The sequence below is a fragment of the Oryx dammah genome, unplaced genomic scaffold, assembly GCF_014754425.2.
Source record: "Oryx dammah isolate SB20612 unplaced genomic scaffold, SCBI_Odam_1.1 HiC_scaffold_27, whole genome shotgun sequence".
Lineage (NCBI taxonomy): Eukaryota > Metazoa > Chordata > Mammalia > Artiodactyla > Bovidae > Oryx > Oryx dammah.
Genome location: NW_024070211.1, coordinates 39,780,314 through 39,796,646, shown reverse-complemented (window position 1 = coordinate 39,796,646; position 16,333 = coordinate 39,780,314). Strand labels below are relative to the sequence as shown.

Here is a 16,333-nt window from a genome sequence, read left to right as displayed (position 1 = left end):
TAGGAGAATACTCCTTCTGGGTTTTTTTTCCTTTCCTTTTGGTCTCATGTGTGATTAAAGGGTTTGTAAAAGTTCACATGTTTTGCAATTACATGTCATTTCTTAATTTTTTAAACTCTTCCCCCTTCAAAGTTGTTGCTATTTCTTTTTACTATTTGGAGGAACAAATGTTCCCATCATCCACTTTTGTGACATACCTGTTTTATACCTGAGCTCCTTGGTTTTTTGCTCAAATTTATTTTCAACTTTTCCAATTTTGAGGGAAGCTATCATTTGCTTTTTATTAGGTATATCAAGCTTTTCTAATGTTTAAACTTCTTTACACATTATCCTCGCTTTCCTGGAGTAGCTTTCCAAACAGAAGCCTATTATAACAGAGAAAAATAGAGCTCTTTTTTTTCACGTCATCAGATGAGCTCTTCCTAAACCTCTTATCTACCAGAAATGTCTCTATTCTGACAGACCCAGAATAGGCGTCTGCCACCCAGGTCCTGTTTCCTTCCTTGCTTTTCTCTCAATCCAAAGCTAACCTATGCCTGCCCTGGAGTACCATCCATTTCTGCCTTCTTAAGGACCTTGCTCTGTCAATTTTCCTATCTCCTCTTACCTCAAACTCCAAACTTTTTTCTCCATCGGCTCATACCCTTTAACATATAAATATACTCACATTTTTTCCATCTTAAAAAAAATTATTAACTGTACATTTCCTTGTAATGACTGGCACGTCTCTCTTCTCAGCCAAATGTTTGGGAAGAAAATCTTTGTTTCCACTTTATCACCTCCTATTTCTTTCTTTTACTCACTGCTTGCCTTCTAGTTTGCACCCATCCTCAGCCATCCATGTACCAGTCAGTGGTCTTTGTAACTTTCCTGCCCTCTGGACAACACCGGACTCTGTTTCAGTTCAGTTCAGTTCAGTCGCTCAGTCGTGTCCGACTCTTTGCGACCCCATGAACTGCAGCATGCCAGGCCTCCCTGTCCATCACCAACTCCCGAAGTTCACTCAGACTCACGTCCATCGAGTCAGTGATGCCATCCAGCCATCTCATCCTCTGTCGTCCCCTTCTCCTCCTGCCCCCATTCTCTACCAGCATCAGAGTCTTTTCCAATGAGTCAGCTCTTCGCATGAGGACTCTGTTTAGGAAATTACAGACAGAGCTTCTACTGGCCAGGTACTGTGCTGGGTGCTCTGATTCAGAAAAGAGAATCAGATGTGATTTCTACCCTCATGGAACTCAGCTGATCAGCCATTTCTGATTAATACACAGGTCCCTTGATTTCCACTACTCACTTTGGCAGGTTTACTTAAATGCTATTTAAATTTCCCTATTTTTGAAGTTCCCTCTCTCCCTCTCCCTCCCTCCGTCCCTCCTTCCTTTCCTTATTATACACGTCTTCTCAAGGCACTTCTACACCCACAGCTTCAACTACTTTGTATTCCAATGACAATTTTAATATTGTTCTCATTTAACAGTTTTATTTTACATAGGACATGTCATTTACTAAAACCATAGATTCCAAGTTGCTCCATGAAAAATATTATAGTCTTAACTGTCAGCATTAGGGGATTTCCCCAATTACATTTAAAAATGGATTTAGTATGTGTTATTTTCAAAAACATAAGATGGGATATCACAAAATGGACTTAGCCTACAGAAGTTTACATTGAACTTTCAACCTGAGAGCTCTACTTCCATGCTCCCATTAACAGAGCCCCAAATGATCTTCCTCCTCAAACCTCGTCCTCTTTCTGCACTATCTAGGAAAAAGTCACTGTGCTCTTCCTAGTTCCCTAAGTTAGAACCCTAGCAGCCATTTTTGACTCTCTTTTCCCCCTCTTGCTCCATATCTGGTCACCAAATGACCTCAAATCCTTTTCCACCACACCAGTCTCTGCCACTGCATTTAGTTTGGACTCTCACTCCCCTCTTAGATGAATATAAAGTCTCTTAATCGGTCTCGTTTCTTCCATCAATCCTCTTTATTGTCCAGAGTGACCTCACTAGAAACCATCTGATTGTGACTCCCTAACGTCACAACATTCAAAGGCTTTCATGTTTCTGGGGTGGGGGGGAAATCAAGCTCTTTACCCCAGAACCTACTTTGGGGTTAGATAGATCTAGGTTTGAATTTCAGGTTCAAGTACTTGGCAGCAGTGTGACTGACCTCAGACAACTGGACTTTCTAAGCCTTTATTTTCTCTTGTGCCTGACTGAGCTCATCGAGGGCAGGGCTATTGCAGGAACACAGCGCCTAGAAAGTAGGAGGGACTAACCAATGTTGAAAGAAGGGAAAGTATTTTTAAATCCACTTCAAAAAATTGTTCTCCCTTAGAGAAAATCCCTTGCCACTTTCAATCAAATTTGACTTCTACCTTTATTTTCTGATAAGCACTATAAGGTGCCTTTGGGGATCCACACAATCGGAGACCAAATCCTGGCCATACCCCTGAGCAATCATGTGACCTTGGGAGCATATCTTTACCATCATCTTCATTAAATCAAATCCGTGGTACTTCACTTCGTGACTCTCAGTTTTGTATGAGAAAAATCGTGCTTTGTGCTTTATGTTACACATAAAGTAGGGTGAAAGTAGGGAAACCTGGAGACTCGTGCCGTGGAAGAGAGAAACGGCGAGAAAATCGAGCTGCTGAATCCCAGCGTTTCAGAGTTGGGAGGGAGGAGTTCGGTCCCTAATTTACCGATGAGGAAGTGGAGGGGTGACGTGTCCTCAAAACTCATTCAAGACACGGACACAGCTCTTTATTGAAGACCCGGGGGATTGCTATGGTTAAACTGAAGGCGGAAACCAACACTTTCGAAGTCAGTTCGAGAGGAGCATTTAGTTACAAAATACTCAACGATTCGGGTGTAACTAAGTTCGTTGAGCAATGCATCAAATGAGTCAGCTGTCAGACCCGATGAAACCGAGTTGCTAACGGAACTGACTCGTTACTAACAAGCCTTCTATAGAGCCCACTGACTCAGAACAGCTTCGATTCACAAACTCCCTCAACGCTTCCCGAAGGACCGGAAAGCTCCGAGTGCCGCACGATGAATGGAAACGGGAGTCCAGGGCGCGACACTCGAGGGGCGGAGCAGCCGCGGGGCGGGGCGGGGCATTGTGAGTCACGTGCCTGCTCTCTAAGGCGGGCACTGGGAGGAAACTCTGTGTGTGATTGGTTCCTCCTAACCAGGTGACCGAAGGACGCGTTCCGGTTGGCAAGGGCCAGCCAGGCGAGCGCCTTTCAGTCGGGAGGCGGCGGCGGAAGGAGGAGGAGCTCCGACCGCGCTCTCTCCCAGCAGTGGCTGCGCGTCTCAGCGCTTGTCGGGTCCCCACCCCTTTTAAATAAGCCGGGCTGGTCGCCGCCTTCACAGACTAGTTGACTCCAGGGAGGCGGCGGCGGCGAGACAGCGGGGGTGCGGCCGGGGCCGGAGCCCTGCCCCGGGCCCGGCGGCGGGGCGGACAGGCGAGAGGCAGGCGAGGCCGCGTCTACATGCGCGGCGCAGCCCCGGCATAGCCCGGGGCTGCCCGTGCGAGCCGCGCCATTGTTGGGGGAGGGGGCGGCTTCTGAGCTCGGCGGAGTCGGGGGCCGAGCGGAGGCGACGGCAGCGAGGAGCGGAGGCGCCCCATGGGGAACACGCTGACCTGTTGCGTGTCCCCCAATGCCAGCCCCAGGTTGGGCCGGCGCGCGGGGCCGGCGGAGCCAGACTACGAGTCTGAGGTCTACGAGGCGGCGGCCGGAGACGCGGTGGCAGTAGCACCGGCGCCGGCTGCCGTGGAACCCACCGAGTTGGATTTCGGAGCGGGTGAAGGCCACCACCTGCAGCACATCAGCGACCGGGAGATGCCCGAAGGTAAGAAAGCGGCCGGCGCGCCTAGCCCCTCGCGGGGCCGGCACCGTCTGCTCTCGGGCTTACCTCTGGCCTCCGCCGACCCCCGGGTCCCCCTGGAGGGAGCCGCCGCCTAGGGCTCCTTCCTGCCTGGAGTTGGCTCTCTCGGGGCTGGGCACCGGGGACGGAGGCTGGCCCTGCCTGGCGTCCCCACCCCTTATTCTTTCCCCGTCGCGTCCGGCCAGTCAGTCTCTCTCCCTCTTCTCTACCCGAACGCCCAATTCTTCCCCCATTCCCATTTCGCAACCCAACCCGAGACCCTCAAGTCTGAGGCCCCTCCTGTTCGTGATTCTATTTAACATCTCGTGGGACTTTGTAAAGACTTTCTGATGTATTCTCTCTTTTCTCAATGAAAACTTAAATACTTCCAACTTCGGCGATATCCATCCCATCTCGCTATCCTTACCTATCCAGATGGTACCTAAGTGAAGGAACGCGGAAAGGATCTAGATACACTTCCACTTGTTAGGATAGTTGATACTCGGGACAGTTAAGACAGATTTTAGGATTTGTTATTTAAAATCAAAACTGAGATCGACAGTTAGTGTGGCGTTAAGTAAAATTCTGTCTAGAGTTGTTCTGATTGAAGCGACCTTATTCTAACTGTAACCTGAACACGATAGGAAAGAAAAAGGTGAGAGTGGGGCTTAAAATAACTGTAAACGGAGTGAAACGTTACTGCAACGGCTGCAGGGAATAATTTTCTTGTTTGTTTTTACCGAAAGACGACCCCACGGAGCTCTGATTAACAGTCCTACTTTGACACAAAAATGTCTTCAGTTCCCCAGCTTTAACCACTTGCATGTTGCCTCTTCTAAGGGAGGGATGGGGGTGGTTCCTGAGACTGTTGGTCAAAAGTTTCAAAGGAGAAAAAAGAAATTCAGACTTTATTTGTAATACAAAGATTTGGCAGTTAAGATGGCAGATCCTGCAGAAAAGTTGTCTCCATGGCTACCTCTCCTTCCAACCCCCTTCTGCCAGTGGAATCCTATTCAACTTTCAGAATGTTCAGGTAAAATTCTGAAGAGGAAATGACTGGGGGTGGGGGTGGGTTGTCATGGAGCAGAGGAGAGGAAATGTTTGATTTTTTTCCTCTAAAATTTTGAAACTGGACTGCTCTAGCTTTTTTAAAAAAAAAAAAAGATTCTGAATAACACTGTGGCTCATTAATAAAGACTGTGTTCTTTAAAGTAGAAAACATTGTGTTGTGAAGATGTTAAAGCCCCATTGGCCCAATTGTTTCATTTAAATGCCAGAGAGTATTTCTTTATTTCATAGAGAAAATGTCTTATAGCTTTTCTATTTAAATTTTATTTGGGTTTACTTAATTTCTTTCAAAGTTAAAATAAGCCTGTGAACTCACCCATATGATGGATATGGCTTTGTAAGTGAAAAGTACTCCCTTTTCAGACACTGTCAGATACTAGTCAGATACTGTGAAAGAATAAATTATGTAAATTAATTGTAGCTTTAAAAACAAAACTTGTGCATACTTGTGAAAACTGCTCAGTTTGTTGCTATAAGGTAAGCCTCTAAGTGATTTTAAAAAATAGTAGTAGGCTAGTGTAGTTGGACTTTTGTATAATTCTTTTAAGATTTACAACATATTTTTGGGTGTATTTCACTTGACCCTTCCATCTATAAATAAGACCTGTGAATATTCTCCCTGTGTTGCCAATGAAGAAGCCGAGACTTAGAGATCTGAAATAACTGTAACATAGCTACTGAACAGAAGAGACAGACTTGAGAGTGGTAGATACAGCAAATTCAGTTGTTGGGTGCTCAAAAAAAACTGGAATGCACTTTTTATTTTATAATTTATCTGTAAGATAGGCCTATCTCAACTTCAGTTTTGATTATTTCCATTTGAGTTTATTGTTCACAACTCAGAAGCAACATTTGCCTCTCCATTCTATATACATTTATTACAATGGATAGGAATAAAAGAAGTCATGAAATAGCCTAAATTTACCAGTCAGGTAAACATGTTGGTATATTTTAAAGAGTTTGTTCTGCTGACCTCGAATTGAAGCTGAGAATGCCCTGGACAGAGGGACATTCGGAGAAACTGATAAGCAGGTAGGTAAGGTATGAAGCATTTAGTGAGGAGGGGTGCTAAGTCGGGAACTAGAAAAAGAGAGTTCATGAGTACAGAATTTACCTTTTTGTGTTTGACATGATTGTTAAAATTTTACTTAAATTTGTCTCTCTCTTTTTTGGCATTCAATAAAGTGATAAGAGAAACCTCAACTTGAGCATTTGCCTATTATTAAGTTTCCATAGAAACAAGGTCAGAACACTAAATGTAAAGTGTAAGCACATTGGAAGTTTGCTCTTAATGTTTTTATTTCAGATAATTTTATATCAGTTTCCCTGGAAACTGAGAAATACATTGATACAAAACATTTTGGCTTTTCTGCAGTGAAGAATTATTTGGTTACTTAGACAAAAATCAAACATAAATGATGCTGTGTCTTGTTCTTCAGAAACCTTTGAGAAGAACATGATTTCTTCAAGCTGTTTCAGTTAACTCCTAAAGAACCTAGTATAAATATCAGATAGACTCAAAAGAATTTTGTTGCTCCCTTGCCTTTAATAGTGTTATCTAATTAGTGTCAATAATAGAAAATAAGATGCTAAGGTCCTATTATCTGATTTTATTATTATGCATCAACTTTTCAAACAGCCTTTATATTCTGCCCTTAGGAATTTTGCTCATTTTCTGGTGCAAGGTGCTCTCTCAAATGATTCCTTCCTTCCATCCTCCAAGGAGTGGATAGGGAAGGAATTGACGGCGTAATGGGGAAAAAACCTCTGAGCAACAAGTCTTTCCTCTTTTCAGTAGCTGTTATAAACACTTTTTTTTTTTTAACTTTTTTGATAACAATAAACATTAGAGGTAAAAGATTTACAAAATCGTGAAAAGTAGTTCACTCATACTCAGAATATCGAGACTTTTTATTAATATTTCGGTGTTGATTCTTCCTGAGCCTTTTGTGTACATATAAACAGAACATTGTGTTTACTGTATGGAATTGTTCTCTGTGTGCCACTTTGTAACTTTTTCTTGTAAAGTGAAGACAGGAAGGAAGCTCCTGGAACCATGCTGACACCTGAAGCACGCTCCAGGATGTATTTCCATGCAGCTGTGCGTAGCTGTACAGTCTGCTTTTTACCGCCTGTTTAATGGTTGGAGCATCATTCATTTACCCACCCTTTATGGTTGTCTTTTATAATCCCATTATATTGCTTTATTCTGGGCACAGACATAAAAAGTGATGTGATGTACTTCCCTGTAGAATTCTGGTAGTACACTTTGTCTTATGACTTAATTCATAGGGTGAGTCATTTTGTAGTTAAGGTATTTTAACATTAAATGTTCTTTCCCCAAATTAAAGTTCCTGTTGATTTTTCACTGAACAGTAGATTTCCTCTCTTAGGTTTTTGAGGTTCTTGGTAACCTGTCGGTATCTTTGATTCTGAGTAACTAAGCTACCATGCTAAGAGATCTGAAATTAATGCTGGTCTTAGGTGACAGACACATCAAAGGACAGCATCAGAAGGAATCTTAGATGATGAAGGAAAATTGGGAGAAGCATAAATGGTCTGGGGTACATTGAAATGGATGATTATTGGGCACCATTTAGGAGCAGGACAAACAGAGGTTATACAGACAAAACCCAAACCCTAAATCTGCTCTTTACTTCCTAGGGGTACCTGGGGGCTGCTGACACAGGAATAATGTTAAGTAGCGAGACACTGAGAAGAAGAAAAATGCTGGTCACGCACGGACTGGGGAGGAGGGCGGTGTTACTGGGGGTGGCTTCCTCAAGTGACCAGTGAGCGTCCTAGGAGTGCGGGGGCCATGTGAGGCCCTCCGAAGGGAGCATGCTTGGTGTAGGCAGAGGACAGGAAGAGGGTGGCTGGCTGAGTGAAAGAATGCCAGGAGTATCAGGGGATTAAGGCCTTATGTGTCTAGTAGGCCTTGACAAGAGAAAATAATGGATTTTAGTCTAATTGTAATGGGAAACCATTGAAAGGTTATATGCAAGGGAATGATAATTCTTAAAGAAGGAGAAGGAGGTATGGGGAGGGGGGCGGGAGAGCAGACCAGCTACTCTAATGTGGGCAGGGGTAAAATGAAGCAGGGAGACCAACTAGGAGGCTGGCGTAGCACTCAGCTGAGGGCCAACAGTGGTTTGAACAAAAAATCAATAAGGGCCTAAAATAGGCTGACTTGAAGAAACTGAGTGAATCTAAAAGTAAGGCTAACAATATGAATGGGACAAGTCACAGAAAAAGAAATGCAGATGGCTTTTAAACATATCCTCACACATACGAGAAATGAAAATACAACTACTGTAGCTTCTGTGGGGAGAAAATTCAGAAACTTGGCACTGCATTCTTTGGTGACACTGAAGAAAGTTACATTCATATATTGCTGGTAGAAATGGGAAATCGGTCAACCCTTTGAAGGGGAAGTTGGCACAGTCTCACTTAATCCAGAGATCCTACTAAAGGAATTCATTCTGAAGGTATAGGCCACATATGTTACATTATCTTCAGTAACAAAATACTGGAAATAATTCAGATGTCCAGTAAGGGACTGGTAAACTAGCACATCCAGACAGTGAAGAATTAGAGAGCTGTGAAAGAGCTCTCTCCACTGTTAATGACTTCATCTCCAGGGGATGTTAACCTGAAAAAAAAATGGGGAGAGAATATACACTAATCTCCATGACAGAAGCAGGAGAAATGATATGTATTTGCTTATTAAAGAAGAAAAAGGAAGAACAGTAGGAGAAATGCCTCCCCTTGTGTACTCTTATCCTCTTTCCTTTAGTGGGTAGCCTGACTCAATGACATGAGTTTGCACAAACTCAGAATCGAGCAGGACTGGGAAGCCTGGCTTGCTGCAGTCCATGGAGTTGCAAAGAGTCAGACACAACTTAGTGACTGAACAACAACAAAGCACTGTTTATTTAAGATACTATTTGGCTGAGGGTGATGAGTGGAGATAAATTTTCCTGTGAAATGCTAAATGTTCACTTTTGGCTTTTAGTTAATTTGTGAAAGCTTTGATGTGTCATTTATTATGCTTTATAAAGTATATCCCCCTCATGGATCGCAGCCTTGTCATGGCAGAGGGGCTTATGTAACTCAGTGAAGCTATGGTGTATACATTGCTCTTGAATTTCATTTGATTCTCATCATGTTCTGAGTTAGGCAGTGTAGAGATTCTTCTCTGAGGTACAGAGTTGTCCAAGGTTTTATTCATTTTTAAAACCTTGATAGATGAGGACTGTAAATTCCAAATACATGATATATAGGAACAGAATTTATTGATGTCATTTTGTGCTCTGCTTTGAAATACTACCTTTTTTCTCACCCCTTTTTAAAAAATTGTTTATTTTTAGAGTATTAAAGTAATAAAACTTTAAGAGTTAAAACAGTAACATTGCATAATGTGAAATGAAATCACCGTAGCTTGCAACCCAGAAAGGTTCTTAAAAGTCCAAGAAGCCTAAGTACTCTTTAGAAATACAGAAAACCAGGTATACTTACCTGTGTATCATCTCTTGGTCATGATTATTACAACACTGATTGAGGATTAAGGTAAGGCAGAACTGAGAACCAAGTTAGAGGCAAGTTCAGAAGCAGTCTGGAAGCCAGAGTGGTCAGAAGCTTGGGAAGCAGGAGCAGCAGAGGGGCCTGCAGGAGCATGCTGTGGGCCCCCTGGTGAGACAGCCTGGTTCAGCATCGGCGGCGAGAACCAGTTGGCTAGGGTGGAAAGTGAGGGCTCGGATGAAACACTGGATGGTCGTAAGACATGAAATGTATTATTAGCCATAAAACTAATAGATTATACTACTAGGGGTGATAGGGCAGTTCAGTAAATGGAGTAAACCTTTAAGTAAACTGGAGCCCAGAATTTGGCCCAGAAAATGCTGACAATCCTGTTTAATTGCAATATATTAAGTGAAGATAGCATATTAAAAAGCATGAGATAAAAAGCAACCTAGACAGCATATTAAAAAGCAGAGACATTACTTTGCCAACAAAGGTCCGTCTAGTCAAGGCTATGGTTTTTCCAGTGGTCATGTATGGATGTGAGAGTTGGACTGTGAAGAAAGCTGAGCACTGAAGAATTGATGCTTTTGAACTGTGTTGTTGGAGAAGACTCTTGAGAGTCCCTTGGACTGCAAGGAGATCCAACCAGTCCATTCTAAAGATCAGTCCTGGGTGTTCTTTGGAAGAACTGATAACTACAGCTGAAACTCCAATACTTTGGCCACCTCATGTGAAGAATTGACTCGTTGGAAAAGACTCTGATGCTGGGAGGAATTGGGGGCAGGAGGAGAAGGGGATGACAGAGGATGAGATGGCTGGATGGCATCACCGACTCGATGGACATGAGTTTGGGTAAACTCTGGGAGTTGGTGATGGACAGGGAGGCCTGGCGTGCTGCAGTCCATGGGTTTGCAAGGAGTCTGACACGACTGAACGACTGAACTGAAGTGAAAAACAACTAAAGAGCCTCTTGATGAAAGTGAAAGAGGAGAGTGAAAAAGTTGGCTTAAAGCTCAACATTCAGAAAACTAAAATCATGGTATCCAGTCCCATTACTTTGTGGCAAATAGATGGGGAAACAGTGGTTGACTTTATTTTTCTGGGCTCCAAAATCACTGCGGATGGTGATTGCAGCCATGAAATTAAAAGACGCTTGCTCCTTGGAAGAAAAGTTATGACCAACCTAGACAGCATATTCAAAAGCAGAGACATTACTTTGCTGACTAAGGTCCGTCTAGTCAAGGCTATGGTTTTTCCAGTGGTCATGTATGGATGTGAGAGTTGGACTATAAAGAAAGCTGAGCGCCGAAGAATTGATGGTTTTGAACTGTGGTGTTGGAGAAAATTCTTGAGAGTTCCTTGGGCTGCAAGGAGATCCAACCGGTCCATCCTAAAGGAGATCAGTCCTGGGTGTTCATTGGAAGGACTGATGTTGAAGCTGAAACTCCAGTACTTTGGCCACCTGATGTGGAGAGCTGACTCCTTTGAAAAGACTCTGATGCTGGGAAAGATTGAGGGCAGGAGGAGAAGGGAACAACAGAGGATGAGACGGTTGGATGGCATCTCCTACACAATGGACATGGGTTTGGGTAGACTCTGGGAGTTGGTGATGGACAGGGAGGTCTGGCGTGCTGAGGTTCATGGGGTCCCAAAGAGTGGAACTTGACTGAGTGACTGAACTGAACTGAACTGAAAGTCAATATGTTGGCATTAGTCTCCTGTCAGATGATTTCTTGGTCACTACCCTCTCTTTGATATTTTCACAGGGAAAAATCATTTACTGACAGTTTGACAGCATAATTTTAACACTTTTAGGCTTCGGTAATACATTTTGTTTGTTCTAAGTTGCTGTTATTTTCACATCTTTAACATCTGCAATTGAGATGGATCTCACAATTGATAGAATGTTAGGTTGGAGGAAAACCAACCTAACAGGAAGGCCCCACCTTCTTCGTTCAGTGACCTGGTATTTTACAGGTTTCCTTCTGGGAGTGTTTATATTAAGACCTGAGCTTAATTTTTTTTAGTCATCCTTTTTCTTCATAAGTCTATCATGCTGTCAATTAAGTTGCAATTTAAATTGGTAATATAAAAGTGATGGGTCTTAAAATATAACTTTAATGATAACCCCTAATCATGAGCTCAAGAATATTTCTCCTGGGTTAAAACATTCTTAAAGATTGCTAAAGAAGTAATTTTAAGAAGAATTCACATATAAAATGCACAGTAATTTCTCAAAATATCTCAACATTACTGTATGTGCTTGTTGTGGGAGAGGGGATGAGGGGAAGGGTGCTTCCTAGTTGACAGTCTTACCTTTGTGACAGTGAAGAGTATGGTAGATTTTTTTCATCGTCTCCTTAGACTCTTGGCAAAACAGTTAATGGAGCGTGCAGAAATAATGTGTCTATGTATGAGTTTACTGTCTAATGGCTTACCTGTCAAGTCTATAAAATAGTGATGTAGTTTTCACTGGCAAAAAGTGCAATTTGTATAGAAAATTGTTACATAGGCTGTAAACAGAAGATTAATATTTTCTGAAAACCTCATGCAAATTGGGGCTTCCCTGGTGGCTCAGATGGTAAAGCATCTGCCTACGATGCGGGAGACCTGGGTTTGATCCCTGGGTCGGGAAGATCCCCTGGAGAAGGAAATGGCAACCCATTCCAGTATTTTTGCCTGGAAAATCCCATGGACTGAGGAGCCCGGTAGGCTACAGTCCATGGGGTCGCAAAGAGTCAGACACGACTGAGCGACTTCACTTTCTGACAGCAGTAGGGCCCTAATATGTTTAGTACCTATAAATGATAGGCAGCTCACCAAAGTGGAAATGACACTGATAATTATGGGAAAGTGGTCAAAACTATGTAATCAAAAGAAATACAGATTAGATCTACAGTGCTACTCCTTATTTCTGTTAGTAGGACTTTTTCCCCTGCAACTATACAGAGCAGGCGTAGGAACTAAAACTGTCATGATTGGTAGCATTATACATTAATGTGGCCCCGGCTTCTTCAGGAAGCAGTTTAGCACTGTACCTTGAGCCATGAAAATGATCCAACCTTTTGGCTTAGACATCCCACTTTTGAAGATCTTTGCTAAGGAGATAAAACCATTATTTATTTAAAAAGCTGTATAACAATAGATGAAAAGTTTTCTCATCAAAGAATAGAACGTTGTAAGTACCTAAACCCCAGCAATAGGGAATTGGCTAAGTACAGTATAGGAATAACACTTGCTGGGCTGTTTTGTGGTCACTAAACAGTAAATATGCAACAGTCAGATGTAGAAGGGTTGTTAGTAACAAGAAGGCATAAATAATACACTAATTAGAGCTTTTTCTAATGTATAAGGAAAACAACTAAAGGGTTGTGAATCTGTGGGTTAATTTTTAAATAGTGTCACTTTGGCTCGTGCAAATTTTAGTTCATGACATTGTTAAAGGAATGAGCAAGTGACTTTTACCTTTCCCCACCTTCAGTGTGATCATCAGTACTGCTGGTTAACCAGGTCTCTTTCAGTTGCAAGTTTGAGAAAATGTCTCAGAATAGCTTAAATTAAAAATATATATATATCGACTTTTATGTAACTGGAGTTGATAGAGTAGATTAAGCAGTACTTGACCCAGGAGCTCAGTGATCTCACAGCCTGTCTCAGTTCTGCTCTCCTCTGTTGATCTCTCCTGAAAAGCCTTTCCCTCATGATGGCAAGAGGAGTGTCCAGCAGCTCCAGATTGGCTAAGGAGCCTAGGGTACCGCTCTGCCTTTTTCTGCTTCTTGGGAAGTCCCGGGAAAGCTGCGATTGATCATCCAGTTCTAGGTCATGTGCCCACCCTTGAAACCTCTAGGGTAGGGTAGGGGGAGTGCCAACTCTTTTCTGGTCACTTGGGCAAGTTTACCTTTTTCCTGCATGTTGTCATTTCTTTTACCTCAGCCTTCTTGCTTTCTGTGTATAGATCCTTAGTAGCACATCATCGTATACCAGTAGCACACGCTGGTTTGGCAGGGCGGAGGTGGGGCTGGGGTGTGTGTGTGTGTGTGTGTGTGTGTGTGTGTGTGTGAAAGCTTGCTTCTCTTTGATCCTGACACTTTTCCTGGACTTCCATTGACTCTTGTTAAATTTTACCATGCCATAAACCCTGATGAAAAATATGGCTACTTTGCAAGCATTTCTGCTTATTTTTTAGATTCCAGCGTAGCCTGTTTACTTTCTGGTACAGATAAGAAGTCATGAATCCTTTCAGAAGCCTTAGGTCAAAAGACTCTGCCTGTCAACTTTGTGTACAACTGAAATAATTTATTTTCTCAGTGCCCCATTTTTCAAATATGTAGGGGGTAAAAAACTTTTAAATGATTTTATGGGTCTTTTACATAAAACTGTTGAATATTTTCTCCAAAAATAGCTTAATAAACTCCAAACGCAGTGAAGGAATTTTCATGAAGAACAAAGCAGTTGGTTTACATTTCTAGTGCTGGCAGTAACATTAAAATTCCCATTAAACCAGGAAGTCCCAAATTACTGTTCATGCAAAATTCTTTCTTTGGGGAAGAAAAAGGTTTTAGGTAGATAACATTTGTGAAATGCTGGGTTAGACTGAATTCACTACTGGACTGGTTAGTTTTTATTATATCAATGTATATAGTCTTTTGATTCTCAGGGATAACATGTAAATCACTTTGACCACCAAACTCAGCTTTAAAAATAGGCCAATTATTATGTGGTTTGGGAAATATTGCCTTAACTATTACTCTTTAAAAATCTTGGTCCAGTTTCTTAAAAGATTGTTTAATTGGTTTGAGGTGGACTTCACTGAGTAAATGCCCATAGGGCTTTTATGTTTGTTTTAAACAACAACTTTACTATCCAATGTGGCAGCTTGTGCTTTCTTGATATTTCTGCCTAAATAGAAGACTGTCCCACCTTGGTGCAAAGTGAACTGCCAGCAGACCCACCTTTTTTATGTAGGTATGGGCAAATTTTTTTTCAAGCAGCCCTTTGATGTGCTCCAGGAAGTACTCTTATTGAAGCCTTCTATTAATCATGCACCATGAAAGGGAGAAGTGAGAGTTTAGCTTTGGAAATAGAGGGCAAAGTTAAAAATCACTATCCTGGAAGTGTTCCTATGGATCAGAACATTGAACTCTTATGTATTCCTCTTAAATCTGCCTTGATGAATAGCCCCTAGATAAAGGGCAGCCAACTGTTGAGTGGAGTTAGAATTAGCCATTGGGTTGTCTGAAGAACATTTGCCAAAAGCAGCTTATTTGGTTATAGCATATTTGATAGATTGAGATGGTATCTGACAGTAATTGACTGCAGCATAACTTGCTTCTTGAGACTTCCTGAAATGTGCCAGTAATATCAGCTTAAAGAGAGGTGACTGAATTTTTAATCAATAAGTAGGAGGGGAGGCACAGGTTAGGTGCAAGTTAAAAAAAAAAAAAGCCTAAGACATAGCCCTGGTTTTATTCCACATGTATGGAGAATTTCTACAATTTTTCTATTTCCCAATAGAATTTTTATATTGTTGCCTTTATTAGTTTCCTTCTTGCCATTACTAAAAGCTCTTCTTAAGGCTATTAAACGTGATTAAAATCAATGTGTAGCTGTTTTAAAAGTCATGGCTTTTTCTACTCAACTAATTGTCACACCTTTCTCTCTTCTTCCTGTGCAGACTTAGCTTTGGAATCAAACCCATCTGACCACCCAAGGGCAAGCACAATTTTCCTGAGCAAATCTCAAACGGACGGTAAGACAGTGTCCCCGCCGCAACCCCCGAGAAAAAGATTGAAAACTGTCTTTGTGTATTTTAGGAAGATACAGAAAGACACTTAGAATAGTTTAAATGTTTTATTTTTTCATATGTGATAATATTTTAATATATGATATTTTAATATGTGATGATACACTTTTCCTTTAGTTGTCACTGTTTTAATGAAGAGAAACACTTAGACCATCTGTTTATACACTCTGCTACTTTATCAACACAGTCAGCTTGCCACATGATTTAGTTGTGGTCTGTTTTTCCATGCTACTTTGTCCTTTTCCTCTTGCTCCAAGAGCAAATGAGTTAAAGATGAATGATAGGGTTTAGGTCACAGTTAGGTTTTCATTTAATTAAAAAAGAATCAGTTGTTACGTATGGGAATCGAGTCTTGTGATTTTGGCACCGTTTTGCAGTGCTCACCCAGATGAACCTCTCTCACATCGAGATTCATGTGAATTTTTAAGTTCTTTTAAAAGTTCTTGTGAAAACTTTTAGCTCTTCAAATTTCTCTCATCCTAATGTAGTGCTGGGCCAGGGTAATCAGAGCAACGTGCCTGCCATATGGGGTTTTCTAGAAGGTTATCCTCAGTATGGGAAACCTTGTATAAATTTCTGGTGTCCTGCTTAAGATAAGAATCAGAACTGGAAGTTTTTGCACCCCTGCTTGTCTTCCTTAATATATGTTAAATCCTAGTTTATTTGCTAAAAAGCCATACATGTTCAAGTTTTTCGGTGGTTTATGAGAGCAGGAATACAAGAAGTGAACGTTCTATAATATTTGAAGTAATGCAGCACAATATAAAATAGAGGGTTCTTTTTCTCTCTTATTTTCATTAGAGTACCAGTTTTTATCAAAGGGTCTGTCTCAGGAACAGCCAGAAGGAAGAGGGCCCGGCGTGAGGGCGGGGCGCCGAGAGCTCACCATGCCCTCCCCTGCACCACCTGTTCTCCTGCCTGGGGGCGCCTGCATTTTCTTAAAGTGTGTGTACTTTGTTTTGAGGCAGTTATTTCTAGTTAGGATTACTGTATTTCTCAGTCTTTTCCAGAGTCATGAGCTGCTCACACTGTAGAGAGACGGTGGAGAGAGTAAAAGAAACACAAC

At 41.9% G+C, this 16,333-nt stretch overlaps 1 protein-coding gene across 2 annotated transcripts in view; it reads left to right on the top strand.

Moving 5' to 3' along the window:
- The first annotated feature begins 3,289 nt into the window (after positions 1–3,289).
- The window catches only part of CCNYL1 (cyclin Y like 1), a 36,103-nt gene continuing 23,059 nt past the window's right edge, over positions 3,290–16,333 (top strand). Inside the window, exons 1-2 of one of the 2 annotated variants that reach the window (XM_040228674.1) lie at positions 3,290–3,857; positions 15,139–15,213. In XM_040228674.1, coding sequence (XP_040084608.1) covers positions 3,632–3,857; positions 15,139–15,213 — 301 coding nt within the window. In that variant the 5' untranslated portion in view covers positions 3,290–3,631. The remainder of the gene's footprint in view (positions 3,858–15,138; positions 15,214–16,333) is intronic. The other variant, XM_040228673.1, reaches the window with a different exon arrangement.